Source organism: Lingula anatina, chromosome 1, assembly GCF_051362555.1.
Source record: "Lingula anatina isolate TDL-2025a chromosome 1, LinAna3.0, whole genome shotgun sequence".
Taxonomy (NCBI): Eukaryota; Metazoa; Brachiopoda; class Lingulata; order Lingulida; family Lingulidae; genus Lingula; species Lingula anatina.
In genome coordinates, this window is record NC_141767.1 from 52,358,103 (window position 1) to 52,382,106 (window position 24,004).

General features: G+C 36.0%; 2 protein-coding genes across 10 annotated transcripts in view; one reads left to right on the forward strand and one right to left on the reverse strand.

Annotated features, from left to right (window-relative positions):
* LOC106160771 (ephrin-4) overlaps positions 1-21,452 on the reverse strand; it is a 45,023-nt gene extending 23,571 nt beyond the window's left edge. Inside the window, exon 1 of one of the 4 annotated variants that reach the window (XM_013537477.2) lies at positions 21,149-21,452. In XM_013537477.2, the coding sequence (XP_013392931.1) occupies positions 21,149-21,321 (173 nt within the window). In that variant the 5' untranslated portion in view covers positions 21,322-21,452. The remainder of the gene's footprint in view (positions 1-21,148) is intronic. The other 3 variants (XM_013537476.2, XM_087006531.1, XM_013537478.2) reach the window with 3 other exon arrangements.
* Positions 21,453-21,867: 415 nt separating this feature from the next.
* LOC106160773 (prolyl 3-hydroxylase 1) overlaps positions 21,868-24,004 on the forward strand; it is a 47,330-nt gene continuing 45,193 nt past the window's right edge. For all 6 annotated transcript variants that reach the window (XR_015333134.1, XM_087006058.1, XM_087005957.1 and 3 more), the window contains exons 1-2: positions 21,868-22,363; positions 23,449-23,601. Coding sequence is in view for 5 of the 6 variants with exons in the window: in XM_087006058.1 (XP_086862184.1) it covers positions 21,896-22,363; positions 23,449-23,601 (621 nt within the window). In the remaining variant the exon portion in view is untranslated. The remainder of the gene's footprint in view (positions 22,364-23,448; positions 23,602-24,004) is intronic.

The following is a 24,004-nucleotide window of genomic DNA, read 5'->3' on the forward strand; positions in this document are numbered from 1 at the left end:
CCTCCCCACTGCTAATGAATTCATTAATAGTTGTATGTGGTAGGCTGGATATATTAATGAGCTGACAGGATTCAGGTGCCATGAAACTGGCCAACAGGAAATCAAACTGACCAGGACAGGCCCACCAGAACCACAAAAGACAAAACTGCTTGTAAATTTTGATACTCCTCTTTGACTTGACTTTCATTCTCAGTCATTTATTTTCAAAACAGATTGTATTTGTTTATTTTTGTTCTCACTTTAACCAAAATAAGATAGACTGATATGATCAACCTTGTACAAGAACAAAATGTTACTTCCTCTCTTTTACCCCCTGATCAATGACTGTCTTCCTCATCTATAATTTTCAACTTGACCAATCACCCTTGAACCCCTTTTTGGACTAGATTTAAAGTACATAAAGTACTGCTGTAACTTCCTCATTCAAAGTTTTAGTGTTTTACAATAGTAATTCATAACAGTCACCTGTACCATTTCTTAATGGCCATATTTCACTTCTTTCATCACCTCAGCACTTTATGATGGCAAACTCCAAAGAAGCAAGCCCCTACCACTCCAAGATTTATGTTAATTTTGAGCAAAAGGCAAGCATATATTTTCAGTAATGGGTTCCAAAAAGAGCTGCTTTAAAAACATCTGGTTATATATACCAGGAACACACAAGAAGAATCAACCTGCAAAAACACTGATTTGTCAAAAAAGATGCATTTAGAAAGATATTTCTGCTCCTCCTACCAAACCTTATTTGTGCTATGTCTGTGTTATTATTCACATTCTTCCTTGCTGCTATAGAAATATGTCTAAGGTGATACAAATGAATTCCAGTTGTTTTGAAATGGTAACCCTCTTTCACTGTCAAAACAGATCAAGACACAAGGCCAAAAAGGGAAGACGGGATCTTCACTCCTCTATATTTGTTACAACAAAATACCAATTCTTTAAAAGAAAATAACTGCTGCCAGGAAGAATTCATTAGACATGGCAGACAGGTGAATGCCAGAGTATCAAAGATTTCTGTTTTCATTATGTCACAGAAAATCAATGGTACATATAAAGAGTGATTGGCAAAATATAGTAATTGGGTCCTCTGGTCAGGGCTTGACTTGAATATTTGGTGGAATTAAACAGGAACTGGAGCTGAGGAGGAATAAAAGCCTGCTGAGTCCCCCTACTGAGCCCAACTGGCCTGCTATAGTCTACCTTTTAATTGTGTCTGAACTCTTCCTATCAACCCCAGGCAATTTGTGCAGGCCAGGGAAAGCCAAGCGCAGTGGGAGAAGAAATACGAGTGGCTAAGATCAGTTATACACCTTTATTCATCCTCACAGTTCTTGGACAAAACTATTACTATTATTTCTTTACTGTATATCACACTCAGAAATCTTTTAACAGTGGTACAAGTCTGAATGTGTAGTTCTCACACCAGATGTCACCTGTATACACGAGATAGCACGAACAGGCTCTTCCTTCCTCTTTTTCATTAATAAACCATTAAACTGTGTGCATGAAATAATCCTATATACACAATAGGTATTAGGCACCATGTCCAGGTCACACACCTTGCAAAATGTACCAATGAGTGATAATGGCCGACTGATAGATAATTAGTACAATGGAAGGGTATGCTTGTGATCATATTATTTCTCACAAATTCTTTCCAAGCAGCAATTTGACTGTGTAACACACAATGGTAGGAGGGGAGATTGTTATGCCCCTCAAGGCGTAAGCTCACTCTCACTACTCGGACCTACAGTATTGTAACACAAGGAGGTTATGTACATTTGTGAGATGTGACATCTGCTTTAAACCACCTGGGGACCCCGTGTCCCTTTATGGCACCAATCAACAGGTATATACCAAGTCATCAACAGATACACATTTATAGATGTGCATGATAATATGATTATTATGTAACAAGAAGGCTAGAACCACCAGCTCACTTCACAAGATGAAGTGCTTATATAGTCCAGCTCTCCTGCCAGTTTATTGCAGTAATAAATTCAGTGGTTATAAATTGAGAGACAAATTATTGACACAGTCAGCTATCAGTTATTGGTCTTTCCCGCTCAATCAACAAAATGTACATACTATATTGTATTGTCTCAAAATGACACATGGCAAATAAAGTACATGAGCCCCACACTAAGAGATAAGGCAGAAGTCTTCTCTTTTTATGATCCATGCAATAAAACTGCAGGTTAAAAGTCAAATCCTCAAATGATTTTTAATTTCACACATCAAGCATCCAAATCAATAAAATCAATTGATCAAACCAGGCATAGTCTAAGTGACAACAGCAACTGCATACTAAAGATAACATTATTCAAAAGAAAATATCAGTTTATACTGATATTAATCATTATTTGGGGGCATATGGTCAAAGATTGGAAAAATAATTATTCTGGGGTATAAATGCCAATGTCCAGTTATGGTCACTCAATGTCCAGCCAGTGCTCTTGTACCCAACCTTTCAGACCATCTGTGATATTTTCTTATATTTCTTGTTTCATGGCCATGGTCACCGAAACATTCAGAGCACGGTGGGGCTTATCTTTAGGGTTTACAAACACAAGAACATGGGCCATGCTTACAGATAAGATGAACATTTCCCTACTGTCAAGGAAAAGAACCTATAAATGATGGGCTGTTAACCTATTCTGATTATAACTCCCGACATAATTTGCCCTAACTGTCAGTGAGTGGCAATGAAGTTATGGCATGATTGGCAAATACCTGTCTGGTTATAATGCCCTACACCTCTCTGCATTTACAATTCTGCATGCAATAAAAGTGACTTAATGAAACTGAAACAAATATTCTTAGGGTGGAATATGGGAAATGGCACTGGAGTTATGTTTGTCAACCTCATGAAATTCTCATAAGTTATCCCTCTCAGCAGGAGAGCACTTCACTGTCACTCGCCATGTAACTGCAGTAAAATATATCTTGAACCAGGCTTTATAGTTTTAAGAGTGCCAATGGCACCTATCTTCCCCTTAAGTTAAGCTCTAAGATGTCCCCTAACAGGAAGGATGGATTAAAGGGGTGGGTGAGCATAAGAGCAGGCAAAGATCAAGACTGATAAAAAGGGTACTAATTTAATCCTGACTCATCCAAAAAATTTGTGATGGGTTTTAATGTGTTTTCCTTGACAAGGGCATATGTGTTCCAAAAACTTACAGAAAATTCCAATATATTCTTTCATAGAGAGATTTTGCAAAGATTCTTCTAATCTAATGGAGACATCACTGACATTCATTGGATGAAAGATAGTTAAACTGTACAAAACCGACATGATGATGCTATCATTGAGGTATAATGACTATCTAATGATACATAAAAATGCTCTCTGTCTATTGTTTAACATTATGTATGTATAAGTTTATCATCTGTGTCAAATTGAAATGGGACTTTATTACCCTGTTTCATCCAGTTCCAGATACCAGAACCATTATATGGATTTTTTCAACCAAACCATTAAACTGCACATTATTTTTCTTTCCTACACAGATTGCATGACAGCTTCATACATACTGTAAATTATGCATCACAACAGGTGAAGATTTTTGTGTAGAAGAGGAAGAAGCTGTCTCAAGCCCATCACGAATTTGTCAGATTTGGATCATGGATTTTCCAAGCAGAACACCAGTTTCAGGATGGATGCTCTCTCAAGCAGATATGACAGCACAACATGTTGTGTCAATTCCCCAGTATTTTACTGCTGATAGAGACATAACACAATAAAGAACAACTTCAATGCAAGACTAATATTGGTGATTTTTTTTTTTTTTTTTTTTTTTTTTTTTTTTTTTTTTTGCAGAAATTAATGGAGTTTAAAAAAACTCGGTTCTCAAGTTGTCCAGTCTGCAGAGGGTAGCCTTTTGATGAAAGACAGAATGAAACTAACTAGAAATTTCAAATAATTTACAAGCCCTGTTTAGGATATGTTAAGCCCCCAGTAAAATGGATAAGAGGTATTTTTATCTTGTCTGGGCCCGTCTATCACATTCTTTGAGGTATAACATGATATGGAATATTTTCTACTAGGACAAAATAATTATGCAACTGTCTCACAACAGATCTATGTTATCCTATGGAAATGACATACTGTCTGAAAAGTTTTACAGCAAAAGGAACTGATATCAGATATTTTCTTTTCTCAGGTGCCACAGCTTAAAATGACCATCTCAAAAATCCTATGGAAATGACATACTGTCTGAAAAGTTTTACAGCAAAAGGAACTGATATCAGATATTTTCTTTTCTCAGGTGCCACAGCTTAAAATGACCATCTCAAAAAGGGGAGACAAATGATACTAAAGATGTGTAAACTTAGACCCCCTTTCTTCTCAGCCCTATCAGCTAATCTACAGCCATCAGTACCAGGTTGATAATAGTGCAGACCTTTCACATCTCGTCAAAATATTGGTTTAATAGGGAACCTGTATCTCCCTACTTTCCACCCTAATGCACCAGACTCGAGGTTTCTTTTCATAGGTTTAATAAGAGCTAGACAGGCTGAGGCTGATGTTATCTGACAGGCAAGAGAAGAACCCCAAGTCCTCCCATACAATAGGTTGGGGAGGCATTGTTATGCCTGAGACATGATCACAACTGCTCTGATGATAATTCAGGAGATAAATTACAGAAGAAACCATAATCATTAAAATTTCTCTCCTTTCAGATGTTTAGTTGATCTCAAGTTCTGATCCCCAGGGTGATATCTCATGTCTCACAGCTAAATGACAAGTCACACTTCAGGTGTTATCATACACTATCTTAATGAGGGAGAACATCAGACAGACAGATAGGGGTAAAGTGAATGATTTCTCTTGGAAGAAAAGAAAGGGGTCTCCACACAAACAGTTTTATCACTGCATTTTATTAGGGATATATTAAATTCTGTGTGTTGTGTGTTTAGGCCTGTTGATAAAGATAAGGCACACTACACATCAAGATGGACGGGATCAATCTTTATCTTCCCCCTCAGTTGTATACCTCAAGATATCTTCCACCCTTTTAACACACCACCTGAAGTGCCCACTTATCTTACATCACTTGAACTTTGAAGAATAATGGGTTCTATTGAAACTCTCTTTCCAACTCCAAAAATTGACCTCCGTTAACAATAGAGAGTTTCCGGTGCAGTTGGGATACGACGGCTAGATTGTTACGTATGTGCAAATGTATCTAGTAACGCGCTACTCTTTTCTCGTTCCAGTAAAGTTCCAGAATGCTGGCGCTTCTCGCCCTGCTCATTCCAATATAATTAACAATAGACGGCCCCTTAGCCATCTATTTCCAAGGTGGAGATTCTTTTTTTATGAAAAAGGAGACATATATTACCCAAAAGTGCAATTTTTCCCGACAAATATGGCTGTTAGTAAGATCAACCCCCGACTACGTGCCTGATAAACCAAAACTAGCGACTCCTCTCTCTTAAAAAGTCGAAATTTGCATGAACGTACACTTGAACTATTGTAAAAAAGTATATAAGGCATATAAATTAGCAAACATAACCTTTAATAACTAGTTTCAATAATCTTCCGCACTGGCTAGATAGGAGCGCTTGTATTCCGCAGACTAGATTGGACGACGGTATATGAATGCGGTGAACGTCACAAGTGCGCACAAACCGATGACGTATTAATCTAGCCGGCGTATCTCACCGGCAACGGAAACTCTCTAATGTTTTCCATGCACCCATTCCAAACATGCATAGGATTGTTTTACTGCCAGCATTAAAAAAATTCAATTCACAAACAATCCCAACCAATGAACACGACTTACATGAAAATAAATCTGCTGCGTAAACTCATCACAGTAGATATGGTTATTTACTTAGGAACATGTTAATCGGGCTAGATGGAGTTATTTCACGTTTTGACAAAGTCATCCAAATTATCTTGAACAAATACCTTAATGCAGGAGGCCAAGTGTGTGCCTGTCTGAAGATGCTGTCACAGTCTACAGCTAATTCTCTCTCCACTAAAACAGGCAGATCTTCTTGGGGGAGATGGGGACTAATATTTGTAAGCACAGCCTGGGAGATATATCTAATATTTGTTAAGAAATCTCATAGCTGGACATTCAAAATTTCTTAGTCAAACTTATTAGTTGATCTTAAGTAGCTATTTCCCTCCGACTGCTGTGTTTCACCTACACTTCATAACAGAAAATATTTGTCATTCTAATTTTGATGTGCTACAGAAAGTTTAAAATCTAAGTGCAAAAATATATACCTTTTTAAGACATTTCTTTAAAAAAAAAAAAAAACAAGTATAAGAAACTTAGAGAACATCTCAAGACAGGTTAAAATTACTATGAAAAAATCTTTCCATAAACCAAACATATGTTAAAACTAATTGTCGCCTTGATTGCCACTTGTTTGCGCCTGCCATTTCATGTCGGTACCAACCATCCACAGAAGAAACTGTTTATTTACATGTCTGTTTATTTCAAAAATTTTATTCAAAGTCTTGTTTTCTTTACTCTTGAAGGCAACTAAATAATGTACAATACCGGGGAAACTTTATGAATTTGTGGAATTTTTACTTTCATTTCAAACAACAGCCAGGTAGATCAAACTTGCCTTTGATGTTTTAAAAAGAGCAATTAAAAAGAATTTAGGCAAGAAACCATACTTCTTTCATGCCAATTTGTATGACAAACTTATCAAGAATTTCAATCAGTATTTATAAACAGTCCACATTCAGTATTTCCACCCCTGTTGTTATAACAAAACATACAGAAACTAAGGTAAAGGTGCTTTCTTTCTCTCAACACAACGAAAACACCTGTCCTTGGACATTCAGCATGAAGCAAAATGACACAGTGGAGGGGTCTAATCTGAGCACAGTACTAAGGGAGAACAATTAACCACATGATTAAGCGGTAACCACCTCCTGCCCTCATGTTCTCAAATTTTCTGCATGGGCAGAGGGGTATTCAGCTCCATTGCTAGGCACAACACAAATGCAGCAGTCTATAGACTTTGTATAGGGATTTATACCCATTCACTCTCTGTCGGTTTCAAAGGACGCCGCCCTGTCGTACTGCTATGATCATCGACCCCTATGAATGGACAGGTCGATCAGGCAGAACAGTCTTGTTGAATATTATAAACTGTGTCCAAACGGAAACAACATTCTCATCATGACAGAACTGAGTGACCCTGCACTGCATCATATTTAAGATTTTATCTCATTTTCTTTTGGACCTCCAACAATACCACAGGTTATACACCTCTTTAAGCAGTGCATTGAAAAAATGTAGGATGGTGCAATTATACACTTAGCACCAACTTTCTCACCTGTGGGACATGGTGTGCATTTCTATGTACACCTGGGACTATACAATGCAACTTAATCAACATGGCTGCAATTCATATAAGATTGAGTAAATTTAATTAGCAATTTTCCATACTGATGTCCCTATAGAGTTTTCATAAACAGGAGATCCCCAGTACCAGTCTCCTTGGATTTTCAGTATTGCACTGATAAAGATTTTTAAATAGTACTGGTCTTCTCAATACTGGTGCTGGTGAGGTTTACCAAAAATATAACCATAATAATAAGTAAATAACATAAATGCATAAACAAAAATTATTTGTTGGGATAAAAACATTATCTAAATATTGGTCACTAAAGTTGAAGATTTTCATTATCAATACTTCATAAACTATTTGATACATGCTCTGAATGTTCCAAAAAATGTTTTTTCTTAAAGAATTGTTTCAAAGTTAAACTGCCCTCCTGACATAAGCCAGAAAACCTGTCTGTCTGATCAAACTATCAAATACATCTGTTTTAACAAGAAGCCTGGTCTACCAGCAGCAACAACTACAGAGTTGATTTCAGTATCTAGCACTGATGAAACAGCCATAAAAATTGAAGTAAAATGCTTCATTTTTCATTTCTGTATCACACTAGAAAGAAAATCTGAGTATGCCATAAAAGAGGGTCTGATAAATATAGACAGTTTTTATATTCCCATTTTAGTTTGAACAGAATATTAAAGAACTCTGCTAAAAAAACTGAATCAATATAAAAGGTGTTAAAATTCCTGTCCTATCTTACTCAGGCAGATTCAGCTCAGATTTGACAGAGAAAAGTGAATCATGAGGCATCCACTCGGAGCAAAAAATAGCCTTTAAATTACAGCAAGCTGGTGTGGGTCCAGCAGACATCCCACAGTCTTAACTAAAAAAATAAGGGTGATCACGGGTGAATGATTCTTCAAGTCTTTGATAAAGAACCTATAAAATTTCCACTGTTTTCTGCCCTCACCTTCGTGCTCGGGTTTCCCCAATTAAAAGAAACAAGTCTCTTGATAGAGACGATTTTTTCAAACTGAAGTGTATGATCCAATATGCTTCAAAGCACATTCTGAAAGCAGCTCAGAAAAATTTGCTATCATTTCCAGAGATCACATGTACCCCGTCAGCTTACACGAGAAAGTAGTAAGATTGTAATTATGGCTTCTTACGCTCTGACAATTCGGCTATACAGTGCAAGGAATGGTTGCACGTCTTTAGTGTAATCAACTGGTAAATAAGACTCACTGGAAGGACGGCGCCTGCCCAGTTCATTCTAGATTTGAGTCATGTTTTTTATTCAATTTAGAAGACTTTTTACACCTGCTTAATGGATTTCTTTCTTCTCTGAGAGCCAGATCTAACAGTGAAATTGATTCCCCCTGGCTTACATTCCTTCACATCATCTAATAACCATAAATCACACATTAGCCAATTAGAAAGGGTGGGTCAGTCTGGCCAAGTGCAATATTAACCCTCAAGATGAAAAACTTAAAAACTGCCCACCATCAAAAATCTGAGCTAATATGACTCAAAGTCCAAATCACTGTAATTCTGTAAGTCATTTATTTATCATGATACAATCAACCATGATACTAGAGCAGGGTACAAGATAGCAAAGTGTAATCAAACTTTTTGACCAAACACGAGATGGTCGTAGACAAAGAAAAAAGGTAAAAACAACACGCTGGACCTGGACTCTAGTTTGCATAAAACCCACTTAGCTGATCAAACCAAATGCACGGGTTCCTATGCAACAATGGACTCCATGCTTAAAATTGGGCACCCTACAGTCTCTAGGTCAAAGCACAGAGATATATAAAATACAAAATTTCTGTAATTTTGACAGAGCACATCTGTGTTATGGTTCCACTCTAAAAAATGTTTTTTTGAAAAAGAAGACCTTATCAATTCAACTGCAATTTCATCAAAGTCAAGTATCCAAACATTAATGAAAAATTAGCATCAATTTTCAGCCACGAAAGAAAACACAGACAAGCAAATGATATCTGAGATATTTTGCTCAAAGCAGAATGACCCAAAGTTTATCAAAACAGCCCACATTTGAGCCCAGGGGGAAGACAGGCACTCAACTCAACTTCTCCTCTACGAGTAGATTCCAATCCCACATGCAATCTATATTAAGAGTAATTTTCTTTTCTTTCGTCTCACAAGCTCTGTGCATCAACAACAGGGCTCTGTAGTTTTCAAATCAGATCTGTGAGAATTCACTTTTAAGGTAGGGCTATCTGGACTTTCAATCTCAATGGTCATTTTTAAGAGGATGGTTTTTCATGACATGAATCATTTGTTTCATGCCTATGATTTGATTATTTCTTCTCTCCCACTGGACACTTCCTCATTAGAATTGATCATGCATGTCCATTATAGGACCAGTCACTGTGGTCACTAAGACTGTCCACTTTTTCACCAATCAGCCAACTCTATGCTGCTTGGATAGGAATATAGTGCTAATAAAATATGTGTTGAAACAGTCCATTGTTCATCGGGTTATCAAATATTGGAATACTTTATCAGAACATTCCACTTCATGAAATACTGGTCAGGTAACCCAAAGTGGAGGAAAGGAGAAGAGGGGGGAGGGGGGGGGGGGAAGAGACATTTTTCAAATATTGATTAATTGAGCAAATGTCTACAAATGATTTACATAGCACTCCCCCTCCATTATGTAAAGAAGGCCTTGGTTCTCACCATGGGGTGCCTTATACTTGACTTATGTCAATAGGATCTTTCTTAAAACAAAGTTTAAGAGAGGAGTCATACAGATTTCTTGCTCATTGATCACACTCCGTAAACAAATGAGGCTAAATGCTTTTATAATTACATCAAGAATCAGTGGGTTTTCCTTAAAATCCTGGCAAATTTTTTTCTATTTTATTCAGTATTTCTGTTTTCTTTGATTTATATCAGAGATCTATATTCATTCAATTAATTCTGCTCCTTTTTAACCAACTAATCAGAGAGAATGATTCCCCCTCGTGGGATATATTGTCAGTCAAACAAGCTCCTGACATTGATTTTTTCTATGCACAAGGAATTTTGATAAGTTTACTCTTAGCACAGACTCAATCTAACACAACAAACACAAAATAATCCAATATTCTATGCCCTGGCTATAGGTGAAAGGGAGCTGGCTTGGAAAATATTTGTCAGCTGTTCGGCAAAGTTTGCTTGAACTTTTCTGCACCGCTTGGGATCTCAGTAAGCACAACAAGAGAGTGAGCGGACAGCATCACTAAAGAGTTTTCATAGGAAATCTGCATCCTTTTATCTATGATACCCCTGGTTTCTGTAATTCTAAATACACAACCACCCAAAGTTATGTGTTCCTTATCTAAACTCTTCCCACCTACCAACCAGCTCTCTCAGATATCAAGAAACCAACATTGCACACATGCATGCAGACACCCATTAACTTCACAACTGGATTTAATCTACAGAAATATAAATATGTATTCTGAAGGGGAATGAGGGATTAAGGAATTCAATGCAAAACTTCAGTTTTCCCCATTAGAATATGAAGGTGGAAAAGTTTTGTAGAGAATTCTAAGCACATCAAAAATGATAAGGGCTGAGCATGTATCTGCCTAGATCTGTTTCCAGTTTTTCATTCAAAGCAGACATAGATCTCAAAAAGATATACAAATTAAATGACTCTGATGATTTTTATGAAGCAAACTGCGGCTTTAGATGAATGGCAACACGCTGAGAATAGGACATACAGTCTGACCTCACTGTAAAAAAATAACCTGCATAAAACAATTTATTTCATATTGTGTTATCTCTTTGTCTGTCTGATTGATAGAGGCAGTTAGAATAGAGAGACAACCACTGCATGTGACAATGTTAAATCAATCTAAAATGACATGTCCCTAAAACAAGTTTCAATAGAAAATTTTATTTAATATCCAAGTCATAATTCAAATGCAATTGTTTATAAATTGTGAATCCCAGACATAGTGCAATATAGGTATCCCCTTTCCCCAAGGCCAAAGGAAGTGAAAAAATAATAGAACTTAATGTAGAATTATGGTGAAAGCAGAGAGCTTTGCAGTAATCAGCTTATTTTACCCATATGTATATCAACATAGGGAGGCCCCTTTAAATACAGCCTTAATGACCGCTCACTAATCCTTCAAAGAGAGAACTGTGAGTTGAAAGGCTGGCAAACCAAGTTTGTAAATACAGTAAGGACGAAATAAGAGAACTTTGAAAACATTATGGGTATGCTAAGCCCTTTGTGAAAACTGTCCCTTTCTTTTAACCTGCGGGAAACCCGCTTGCGAAAACTATGGGCAGACGGAGTGTAAGACAACAAAGGAACTCATATACTCAGTATGAGTCTTCAGTCTAGAAATAATTTCACTCCCAAAAAACACTAACAAAATAAGACAATCTTGCAGCCGGTTTCATCAGGGAATTGTTTTTGTGAACTTGTTCAACAATGGCACAAACATTAGTATGTTAATGATATTAATAATGACAGCCTTTAATTTGGTCACAGCACAAAGAAGAATAAAGTATGACAGTCATTTACAGGTAATATTTTAAACATGAGCAAAAGTCACCTGTACAACACAAAGATGCCACTGATGGCCACCAGGTCAAACGCAATAGGAAAATTAAGCCCTCCACCAACCTATTTCCTTTTATGCATACTCTGATACCATCTACCAATGAACCAAATGACAAGTGGCATGAACATTTTTCAGCAAGCCAAAAAGCTATATTCTGGTCTAATAACTTGTAGTGCATGACACTTGCCACAGTCAGTCATCAGCACTTAGAAGCTTTCTGTCTTTTTCAGATCCCTATCAATATGAATTTCCCCCTTTGGTTTTCATCAGATATGCAGCAGTTGCAGGTGAGACAGAAATACACCTGAGAGGAATGCATTGTGGGGAGGACTGGCTGCATCTTCAGTGGAGGCTTTGTTTTTATCAGTCACACTTGATTCATTATCAAGTGACCAGATGTCTTTGAGATAATTTCCCTTGCTAAGCAAAAACTTAGGTTTCATTGTGCTTGATAAGGAGAGATGATACAGATGAAAAGGTGTTATTTCGAATTAACTTTCATGGGATGTTCCAGAGCGGAGTTTAAAAAAGACTTCATGAAACTCAACCTGTTTTCAGCAGAATTTCTACTTTCTCTTACATATTGACACTGAAAAAGATGAAGCATGAAAAGAAATGACATAAAGTTACAATGTTAATTCCAGAGAGACAAATTATAACTTAAGAGACTTTTACAGCTCCTTTCTTTCACAATTAACCCAAAGATTTGTCTCAATTATTAATGTTATTCTGAATATAGCTGTATGTATGTGTGTGTTTGCACCTAAGAGCCACAAGGGAGTTTATGTCAAGCAGTGGGAGAGGAAACTGTCAACACTTATACCAACTATTTATTGGTACTTCAGCTTGTGGAGCAACAACCAACCAGGTGGGGAGAGAGGGCTTTTAATTAGTACTTCCTTCTACTAATCACTACCTAATTAGCTCACTACACACTATGGACAAGATACCATGGAGAAGTTGGTCAAATATTTCTTCTCATAAATTAAAATATTAGTCAATATTGGAAATGAAGATTGTACATTAAATTTGTCAACCAATGACTGGGATTCATTTTATTTCAAGTGAATACAAAATTTGAACGATTAATATCTTTATAATATAGAATAGGATATTTTCCCTCTAATTCATTTTATGATAAGGACTGGGTTTATATTTTCAATTTATTTTTTAATCTTTCAAAAATTTCTTGTAAATAAAATATCATGATGCAGGTATGACTTATATTCTATATATGGGTCAAAACACGGTAACGGTGCCATGGGTGTCAAATTTTTTTTTGTTTCATTGAAATTTAAAATTTTTACATTTTTGTAGAAAACAAATCAAATTTTCAGATAATGTAAGTTTCATTGATATACTCCCAGTACTTTTTCTGTGAGCCACTGGGAAACAAAAAGGAAAAAAAAAATTGTCTCTGACGGGACACATGGTCATATTGGCCTGAGTCAGATATTAGGTTGTTTTTTCAAGTTTTTATCAACCAAATATGTTAAACTAATCAGAAGTAATAGTTTAACATAGAAAACTGCCACATATCACTTATTTTGAGTAAAAAATTATTTAGCACTAGGAGTGGTGTGTCCCGTCAGAGACATTTGACTTCGAAAAGTTTTCATATTTTCCACATCTGGTAGGTTGTATAAATGAAACTTAAAATCCTCTTTTTAATAATGATAAGTAATGATTATAGCTAAAAATTACAAAATTAAAACAATTTACAGTGAATTTATTGCCACATTTTATCATTGTCTCTGACGGGACATTTTCTGTCTCTGACGGGACATTTTCTGACAGATGTGAAACACAAGGTTTTACATCTTCAATTGAATCATTTTCAAGTGTTCTGGTGTGTTACATTTCTTGTTTTTCTTTTGCAACTGATCATTACTGGGTAATTCATTAACCATTACTGATTATTAGCTAGGTTGACTGTCAGTGATTAGGTGTTGACATGTGCCGTCAGAGATCATGTCAGAGCACTAGAACTGTGAGCAGGTCATTCTGTTCACTGCATGTGCATGATTTAGAACAGAGTCTGAAGGAGACCTCCAGCTCCAACCATATGTTGTGGTATCTGATGATCTGCACCATAACAGTCTGTCTTCACTTGTAATAAGGCCATTCTCGAAGACCTCCAACACCAGCAATCATTCAGCAAAGTCCATTACTGGTCAGACTGAGCCGAGCCCCCAGTCAATTCAAAAGTTGGTTTTTACTGTCTAAACATGGTACTATCATGAAACAGATTTTGGTATGGAAGCGCAGTGGTACTTTTTATACCACTGCCCATGGCAAAGAACCAGTGGATGGGATCGTAGGGGAAATGAAACATCAGGTTTGGAGAGCAGTGCTCCAGAGAAAAATGGTTGTAGATACACCTTATCAATTCTATTTGGCTGGCAAAGAATTATGCCCCAATGTCAACGTAATGTACCTGTCTGCAGCAGATATTGTAGCAGCTACCGCACCCATCAATAGTCGCTGGGAAAACTGTCCATCTGTTCCAGGAATTCAACACTTCCAACAGCTTCAGCCCCAGCCCTAGCCCCGTGGACATGTTCTTGTGTCAACCAATTCTTTGTACCAGCAACCCTCTTAATATACTAAACTTATTCATATGACTGGGGACTTTGATTTGCCTGCACATCTGCACTATGACAATGTCGGTCAAGGCACAGCTCAGTCTCACCAGGGAGATTTTGTCATTGCGGAGTTTGCTGCCAGGAAAGGAGTAAAACAAATTCTTAGGTTAGGTCACCCATGACACTGAAGATGGCGAAGTGGAAGTCAGTTTCTTACGTACTGAAGGTTCTGGCAAAAGAAACTTTGTGTACCCTGCCACAGAAAACAAAGCATGGATTCCCATAAAAGATGCAAAGGAAGTCCTTCCAATGCCTAGCATAGACACTCATGGACTTCACTTGTTTCCATCACCTGTTAATGTGACTGGTTGAAAAAATCTCTAAAGTGCAGAAAAGATATGTGTTCTAAGACTAATTGAAAAACAGGATTTATCATGTGAACTGTCATGGAAAATGTTGATTGATATTGAGAAATAGGAGTAATGGACAGTGGATTACGTGAAAATTATACTGTGCCTTATCGCTGTGTCATGATAATTAATTAATATTCTAAACATATTGCATCTGGTGATTTTTCTAATGTACAGAAATGCTATTTTGCAATAACCCTCAAGTAAGATTCATTAGATACAAAAATGTTGCTTTTTAAACCTCTTTTCTAAGATTTTTCAATAGTGCCCAAAAGTGTCCCGTCAGAGACGTCCCGTCAGAGACAGTGACTTTTTACACTTAACAGCCCATGCTGCCAAGGAAAGTAAACAAAACTGGCCTGTTTGTGCATTAATTGCTTCCCAAGACTTGTACCTTGCAATATGAATCACAAAAGTCTTGATTAAATGAAATTTCAAAGAGAATTTTGCATTGGAGTTTTAGTAAAAAAATACAGGGGTCAAAAATGTCCCGTCAGAGACAGACCTTTAAGTGATTGTCATTCCCACATTAATTTCAATACAAATTAGCTGCTTGTTTTACATAATCCTTTATGGTCTAGCTAAATAAAAATGTATTTAAAAGTAACCATGTGGATCATTTACCAACTGTAATTTTTAAAATTGTCTCTAAAATGTCCCGTCAGAGACATTTCAAATACCGTGTTTTGACCCATATGCAAATAGTAAAGAATAGGAACAAATGCATTTTCACCTTTCTATTAATGAGTTGATTCATCAGATATGACCTCATCAATTTTCGTTAAAACCCCCACATCAGGTTCTTTTTATCATTTCAAAAATTCAAAATGTCTGCCTTACATAATTCAATACAACCAGGCTTCTGTTGTAGTGACTAGTTCCTTCTATTTTCGATATATATCTATTGTGGTTTCACTGATCTGGAGAAATTCTATTCATGTTCTTTCAGCTTTCCAAATTGTAAACATTCCCATGTTGTGTGGCAGGTTTTACATAAACATCCAACCTGTAGCAGTGACTTCATGGGGAAATAATTTTTAATTAAAGAAACAACACAATTTTGAAGGCCCTGTATATAATCCTTAAGGAGAGGGGAAAGGCGTAGGCTTTTCAAAACGAACCTTGTTGTTTGTTGTCAAAGAGGGTTTTTCTTGCTGTGTGAATGATTTCAGCAACCCTTTCACTCTACTTCAATCTACACTGCTTTGGATAACTTATTTACCACAATGTATCACAAATACAGTACAGGGCAATGCCAGTGTGTTTTGTTCAGTTAAACTAACTCAGTAGGCACTTCAACTGCCATTTTTGGAAGCAAACTGTAACTTGAAGCTAGGCATTAAGCCAAGTCCACAAAGTCCAGTACAATTTTAGGGATCAAATGTTAAGAAAACTGTTTGTAACTATAACAAATCACAGATCATGATTTACTCATTAAATTCCTGTCCTTTTATGACAGTCTTTTAACAACCCGCTTTTCAGCTGGGATGAAGGAAGATATTATTTCTGCCTAAGAGCCTCAGACATAAAAGAAACAGCTCCAAAATAAATAAAAATTCTTATAGTCATTTTAGTTAAATGACTTGAGGACTTTTATTAAGATGAAAAAGTCAAGTATATCACCATAAAAAGGAGGGGGGGAAAGCTTGATGGCCACTTAATTCCTTGAGTGGAGTTGATAAATCATTTTCACCCGAGATGGCATGACATTTTTGATGTTGTCTCATTTTTACCTACGCTCAAACAATGCACCTGTTTTAACGTGAGAAGACAGCCGTGAACAACAATGATTTATCACTTACACTAAAAACATAGCTGTCCTTTTTTATAATGGTGTAATTTCAAGTTATTCCATTCAGTGTAAGTGATCTCACATTATTCTGAAACCAATCAGCTAAACAATAGCCACTGCCGCTGTGCATATTCAGATAAATTGTAATTCACCATTCTCAAAGACTCAGTGTACCATGTTTGCAAGCAAAATTAACAGACCAATCAAAAGACAGATGTAACATTCTTTTTTTTTTTTTTTTTTTTTTTTTTGGGGGGGGGGACTTTTCGTTCATATTGACAGATTACCAGGTGGGTGTTCATGGCATCTGCTGTGTTAAAAATCTGGCTAATAAAACTTAAACCTGACCATCATACATTGTTCAACGGGCTTTTGTATTTTCAGTATGACCTCCACTGCATCTCTGCAATTCCTCCTAAATATTTATAAGTTGTACTTGCTTTATCTGTCACGAATTTGTCTGCTCTACAAACTACGGGCGTGGGTTGTATTTTAAAACACCTTGTTCTTGGCATGAATAAAATTCTTTGTGTGTCTTAATCCTTGGAGACAACATTTTGATTAGCTGTACTAAGTCGTAGTAAAGGTGATTAAGCTTTAGGCCATGTCAAGCTTCGTCTCCAGTTCCATGATCTAAGACCTTAAGGTGGCATAAAGCTTGGTGGGACATTTTTTCGTCATTCAAGGTGTGCTCATAGCTGAAATTGACTCTGTTCAAATTTCATATTATGATTCATTTCAAATTTAGCCACCATTTATTCAAGACCTATATCTGGTTTGCATTACCACTCCACAGAAAGGTTCCTCTGTTAACCAGGGGTTGCAGACTTGGAAAAAGGACCTGGGACAGCAATAATCAGTTTACATAGTTAACTGACGTATTATTCTCAAGTTTGGCACTTTTCTCGTCACTCACATTCCTGGGTTGTATAGCAATAATACTTGTCTTAATATGAATGAGGTCCTGAACTTTTCTAGTCATACACAAAGGTAATTTTGAATTCGTTACACCTGGCAGTTGTACCTCAATATATACACAGTTTGGTAAACTATGTGTCATATTTCTACTTATACACTGGTAAAATAGGCTATTAAATTAACAATTCTGTTTCTACCAGTCTCTTTTTTGAACTAGGGTTTCAAAATCGGGAAGCGGCCTGTGTCTATACACCATCTGTAAATGGTCCCAACTCGGGGACAAAAATTCATGAATACTAATGATTATCAAACACTGGGTAAGAATATCTCTTTCAACAAAATTGGAGGATTTTCATCTGTATGCTTAGGTAACAAAACATCACCTTCTTTTTATCAAAAGAGGCTCAATAGCAACCAATTTAATTTGAATTTGACTGGCATGTCCTCAGATTTACAAACACTGGACGGAGTAGTTACTGAGATATATCTGGGGTAGCAAGGGAAATCTGGAGTGCAGTGATTAAACAAGAAAGAAAAATGGCTGAGTATCAATCAATTAATATTTGCAAAATCCCTGCAAGATTTGTGGGTACACGAGAAATGAATATTTGTCTGGTAAAATACAATGGATATATATGTATATTGACAAATGTTATCTTAAGATACCAACATGTATGTGCTCAATCATTTTGGTTGGGATACATAAAAAAATTCAACTGACTGTCAACTTATTTTCACCTTAAAAAAAAAAAAAAAAAAATGAGTTTATGATCCTTAAATTGTTTCCTTCTCTTTTTATAAGGCCATGAAAAATTATCTGAGGAGAAAATTGGCCTGATAAAATATCTGCTTAGCTTGGGGCTAGCTTGAGAATAACAACAACAAATCTATGAATGATCTAGGCATTTGACAATAAGCAAAGAAATGTCCCTTAATTTGCGACCCAAAAAGTAAAATTATCAATCCTTATAGTACAACTCTGAATGAATGAATGTGGCTTATTGACAAATCTTGTGCTCTCCATGTTCAATAGCATGACATTTATTTTGCAATTCTATTGGGCAATCAATGCTAGGAACAATAAGAAAGTATTTTCAAATTGCCATCAAAGAGCAGTTAGCAAATACATTCTCTCAATCTTATCCACAGAGATATACTTGTATGAAGTATATCAATTCTATTACAGATGTCATTTTAAGTTACAGATCTTAATAAATTCAGAATCAGTGAAACTAAATCTTTAGATTAGTTACAGAACAAACAAAAAATACCTTCATATTAATTCCTTTTTTATACCATAAAAATCTTTGTTGTTTAATAACTTAGTTGTGGGTAGGTTGACATGGGCGGCATACTGAAGTTAATCAATACAGAAACATGGGTTTATCAGTTTTCTGATAACATATAATGATTAACAGTCCCGAGAACAGGTCAAGATTTCCCCCCAAAATCAATACCTAGTCTTACCACAAAAAATATTCAAAGGTGCCTACTATTTGTTAATTAATATAAAGGGATTTTAAAAAGGAATAACAGCACAAATTATAATTCAATCCATATAAAACATCAGACAAAAATTAATCAGAAAGGACTTTCATGTTCACGGTGAAATAAAAACTTATCAAAAACAGTAGAACTGCTCTGGCAAAAAAGGTATAAATCAAGGCAGCAGACATGATGTAGGCCACATTTCTTTGGCTCAGATTTTCTAGTGAAAGTCGGATTATGGGCTAATGCCGAGAGATTTGGGTCCAGTTCTTAAATCAGCAAAGACCGATTAGAGACAGACCATGAAAAATCTTAAAAGGCTTGCAGGAAGTGTAAGGCACCAAGTGACTTTCCAAGTAAACTTATAGCAGGGTTTAATTAATGAAAAATAAATACAGACATTATTTTTCAAACAATTCCTTTCCATGTACTCAAGTATTGGCTATGCTTTTGAAAGCTCTGCAAAAACATGAACACAAGGGGTGGCTTGAGGTCTGTTGATTTTGTAGAACTTATACCTCCAATTTTCATCCTTTCTCCCATCTCCAGCTAAATCTAGCTTATCCACTTTTCAAATTCAAGTTGGTATATAAACAAATAATCTCTCAATGTTTGTGTAATTTCATATAATATTCAGAAGTCTTAATTTCTATAATGGTAGTTGAATAGATTTTAGTTTGACAATGAAGAAGCTTCCAGTGGCTAATCTAAAATTATATGGTAAGTCCATGGTGCCTCTAATCAAGAAGCCATCAATTTGAGCTTTCTTATGTAAATGTCTTGCATTTAATTTGCATCACAGATCAAGAAAACTGTGATAACATTGTTACAAAACAAGAGAACTACTGATGACAGACTTTGATCAAGTATGGGTCACTATCATATTCATTAAATAAAGAAAAAATTCTCAAACCTTTATCTTAAATGGACCTGCTAAGTTAAAGAAGTCAAATCATAGGATATTTTCCTAACCCAAATTTTTGCCACAATAAAACCGCCATATGCGTGCAACAGTATTCAATGAAAATCCATGTTCATTCAGACAATGTTTTTTATTTGCTTATCCAACAAAGAAAGTCTTAGTAAGTCTGGTATTACGGGGTGGTCTGTAGAGAAATAATAATACACGCACCTGGCATAAAGCCCCTTTCACCTGCATTGTGAAATATTTGGTAACAAAACAATAACACTGCACAGGACTGGGGAGATGTGGCATGGATAAAATTCCTTTAACATCACACTAAAAAATCAAAAATGTCTGCCTCTGTCCTCATGTATCTTTTCTTTATAAAGAAACTTTCAAGAAAAAACTTTGAAATAATTATCCACAATGATCTTTGTTCACCACAGAAAAAATCCTCTTGGGGCTTAGCCTTGTGTGTCTCACTGTGAAGTGAGATATACAAACTTGAAGACCACCCTTCCTCAGACAAAGTTTTAATCTTCTTCACCTGCCTTGTCACCAACAATATAAAGTGAGAACACAATAATAACAACTTATGACACAAGGCTCCCAAAAGGCAACGATCTCTCCTGGAGTGACGGAATCACTGGGATTATCAACAAAAAGGAGGGAATTTGAATAGACAGGTGACTGAAAGTATCATGTCATTTGGAGCTATTAGTACAAACCCTGGTGGCCCTAGGCAATATTAAAGACGACCCGACTTTGCGGCCTCCCACCAAATCCCTTGAGGCACAAGGCCTCAAACACCAAAAAGCGTAATAAAATATAATAATCATTAAGAATTCTCTTTTTGTTATTTTCTAATTAATATCGAGTCAAAAAAAATCAATTACTCAACACTACTAAGCCTTTCTTATTTCCAAGTTGACAGCAGTACACAATATGCGTTTGCCTTTAAAAACGCAAACGATGCCTTCCAATCCCAATCCTTCAGAATAGTAATCTCTCGGCGTAAAAAAAAATTAAAAAAGACCCAGATTAAAAAATAGAAAAAAAAACTGTTAAATGAGCATGATGGTTGTGATGTAACCTAAATTATTTTTATTTCATTTTTTCGACAATAACTTTGTACTCACATTGGATTTGTTGCATTCCAGAAGACTTTCACATTCATAGTGTCTCCACTACTAGTACTACCTTCCTCTATCGCTTGTAGGCTGAGAACGATTAAATAGAGGCAAAGCCTCGATAGAAACCAAGGCATTGCTTCTAAAGTTTGTCTATATGTCCTCCGCGCTCTGTCTAACATATCCTGTGTGTTTATAGTTTGTTCATAAGTCCTGATCGTACATATTCCAACATTATTCGATGAGCACCACTTCTTCACTGTTCCCTCACCAACTTTCTTCTGTCATGCTGGACCAGTCAACACTCCCGATATGGAAAGTCACGTGGACAGGTGAACGGGGAGCAAAAGGGGTAGCAGCTTACCTTTCCAGAAGAGTTCATGGCATGTAGTTGGATGCTTTTTGTCTTAACAATATTGCCAAATAAACCTCATTTGTGTTTTTCGTAAAACAGTACAAAAAGAATTATATATGAATAAAGAAGAATATATATGAAGTTGATTATATGATCATAGTCCTTTCGTACCTACTCAGCCTAGCATAGGGCACCTGCTTTAAAATAATAAGAAAAACACAGGTGTAGTCTAGAAACAAATTATCCCCAGAGTGACTGAATATGAATAAAATTCATTTTGTGAAACCAGTGCACTTCAGATATTCCTCGAATTTTGCTTTATACAACTATTTAAATACATTGAAACAAACTGGCCAATGGGTTAGTCGGAAACGCGACTGTGACCTCAAGGTCGAATCAAGATGGCAGCCCCCGAAAACTCCAAGGTTCGATGGCGTAGTGTTTGTATCGGAAAAATCACTGTAATAGTATGTACAATACTAACAATATTAACTCAGAAATGCTCAGCGTTACCAGACTTTCCTTCTGTAACCTACGAGATGATGTACAGTGCCGGACTTGACGCATATTCCAACCAGAAATGGAGCGATTGTATGAAGTTTATGTCTCGAGCCATTGAAGATTATCATTTTTACACAGAAACTCTTGCAGAATGTAGACGATTGTGCACCAAAGCAAACAAATTCAATACTCAAAAACCGGTGGATATGCAGCTAGCTATCTTTGGAAACTATGTATATAAGTCAAACTGCATTAGAAAGTGTAAAATGACTAAATTTAAAACTCGACCTGACAACTACAGTGCCGAAGTTGATGAGGCCTTTGAAAATCTGAAGCCGTATGATTATTATCAGCTCTGTGCTTTCAAAGTGAGTAAAACAGAGTGCTTTTTATGTTTTTAACTTTTGTTAGTGGTTTAATGTCGATTTTTTAGAAATAGCGTTGTTAATTTTTCAGCTGACGTGGCCTGTTTGTGCCAAGAGTTTTATCACGTACTCCGTTTCCACTGCCTCTAGCATAATTCAAATGCCTGAAGGGTTAAAAGCAGCAGTACACATTTGTGGGCGTTTTATAGCTTAAACCTTCATTTAGCCATAATAGTGTCTTTTTCTTGGACCCTATTATCTTAAAATATAAATCTATTTTTGATGATAGGCATTATGTCATGGTGTCATCATTGTAGGCCTATGCATATTTTTATACCAACACATAACTGACTTATGTTTTATTATGATGTTCATAAAACCGATTTTTAATATAAGCAAAATGGGTCTTTTTGACACCCTTAAGCAGAAATGAGAAACAAGTTAAACTCTCTATTGCTGATCTGTTTTTCCTAAAAACATCTGGCATAGGGTATACATAAATAGAACTCTGGCAGTTTCAGCCATGCTTGCAGAGGGCAGGTGTTTTGCTATTAAAAGGTAGTATAGGCATACGCTGTAGAGCATGCTGACCATGCATCCTGTGGCATTTATTCTTCTTACCAGCCCCTGACTATGTATAATGAATATGTGAGGAAACACTTCTGGTATTACACCTGGCCCTTGACCTTCTCATCCCTGAAAATGTTTTTGGTAGAAGGTATAAGTATTTGGGATGTAACCACTGAAGAACCCTACTATTTAACCCACTGTACATAGTTGTTAATACTGTCTGTTAACGTTATTAGAATATGTGTTTATAGGCTTCAGCCGTTTACTTTTTAGATAATAAATGTTTTTCCCAATAAATGGATGATTTAAAAATCATTCTATGATATATAAACAGCCTGATTTGGAACAAACTTTTTCTTTTTCTATATATATATATTATTTGCTTAGAAAAAAAAACCAACATAATGGAAACATTGATGTAGTCTTGTTAAATTTTTATCATGATAGGCTGCTCACCTTTACATCATATTTATATTTATTTCACATATTTTATTAATGATTTTATTGTAATTGCATAGATACAACTTTATCAGCATGCTGCTGCTGCTGCCTATACATTCCTGCTAAGTAACAAAGACAATGAGGCCATGCAGAAGAATATCCACTACTATCGAAGCCTGCCCCAAGTGAAAGATGAATTTTTTGTAAACTTGGAAGAAAAACCTTATCAGGTGAGAAAAAAGGATTCTAACCAAACATTGCAGTATGTTGGCACACCCTACATTATTGAACTGTCATACAAGTCTTTTAAGTCTTATGAACAGTATATTAGGGTGCAAATAAAATTTTCAAACTATTCTTATTGATGTGTTACAACACTTAACTTTTCTTATCATGACCAATATAGACATGATTCACAGATTTTTTCAATCACTATTAAATAATAATTATAGATTTAAAGAACTGTTGAAAAACAATTTTAAACCTACCTAGAAATGTGATAAAGATTTCTTCTAATTGTAAAAGTTAAAACCTTTTTGAATTACAATGTAGTAAGTCTTTTTAATGGTTGAGAAAGGTGACCAAGATTGACAGAACAATGGAAGTTAGAGTATGTGAAATGTGTGGAGTGAC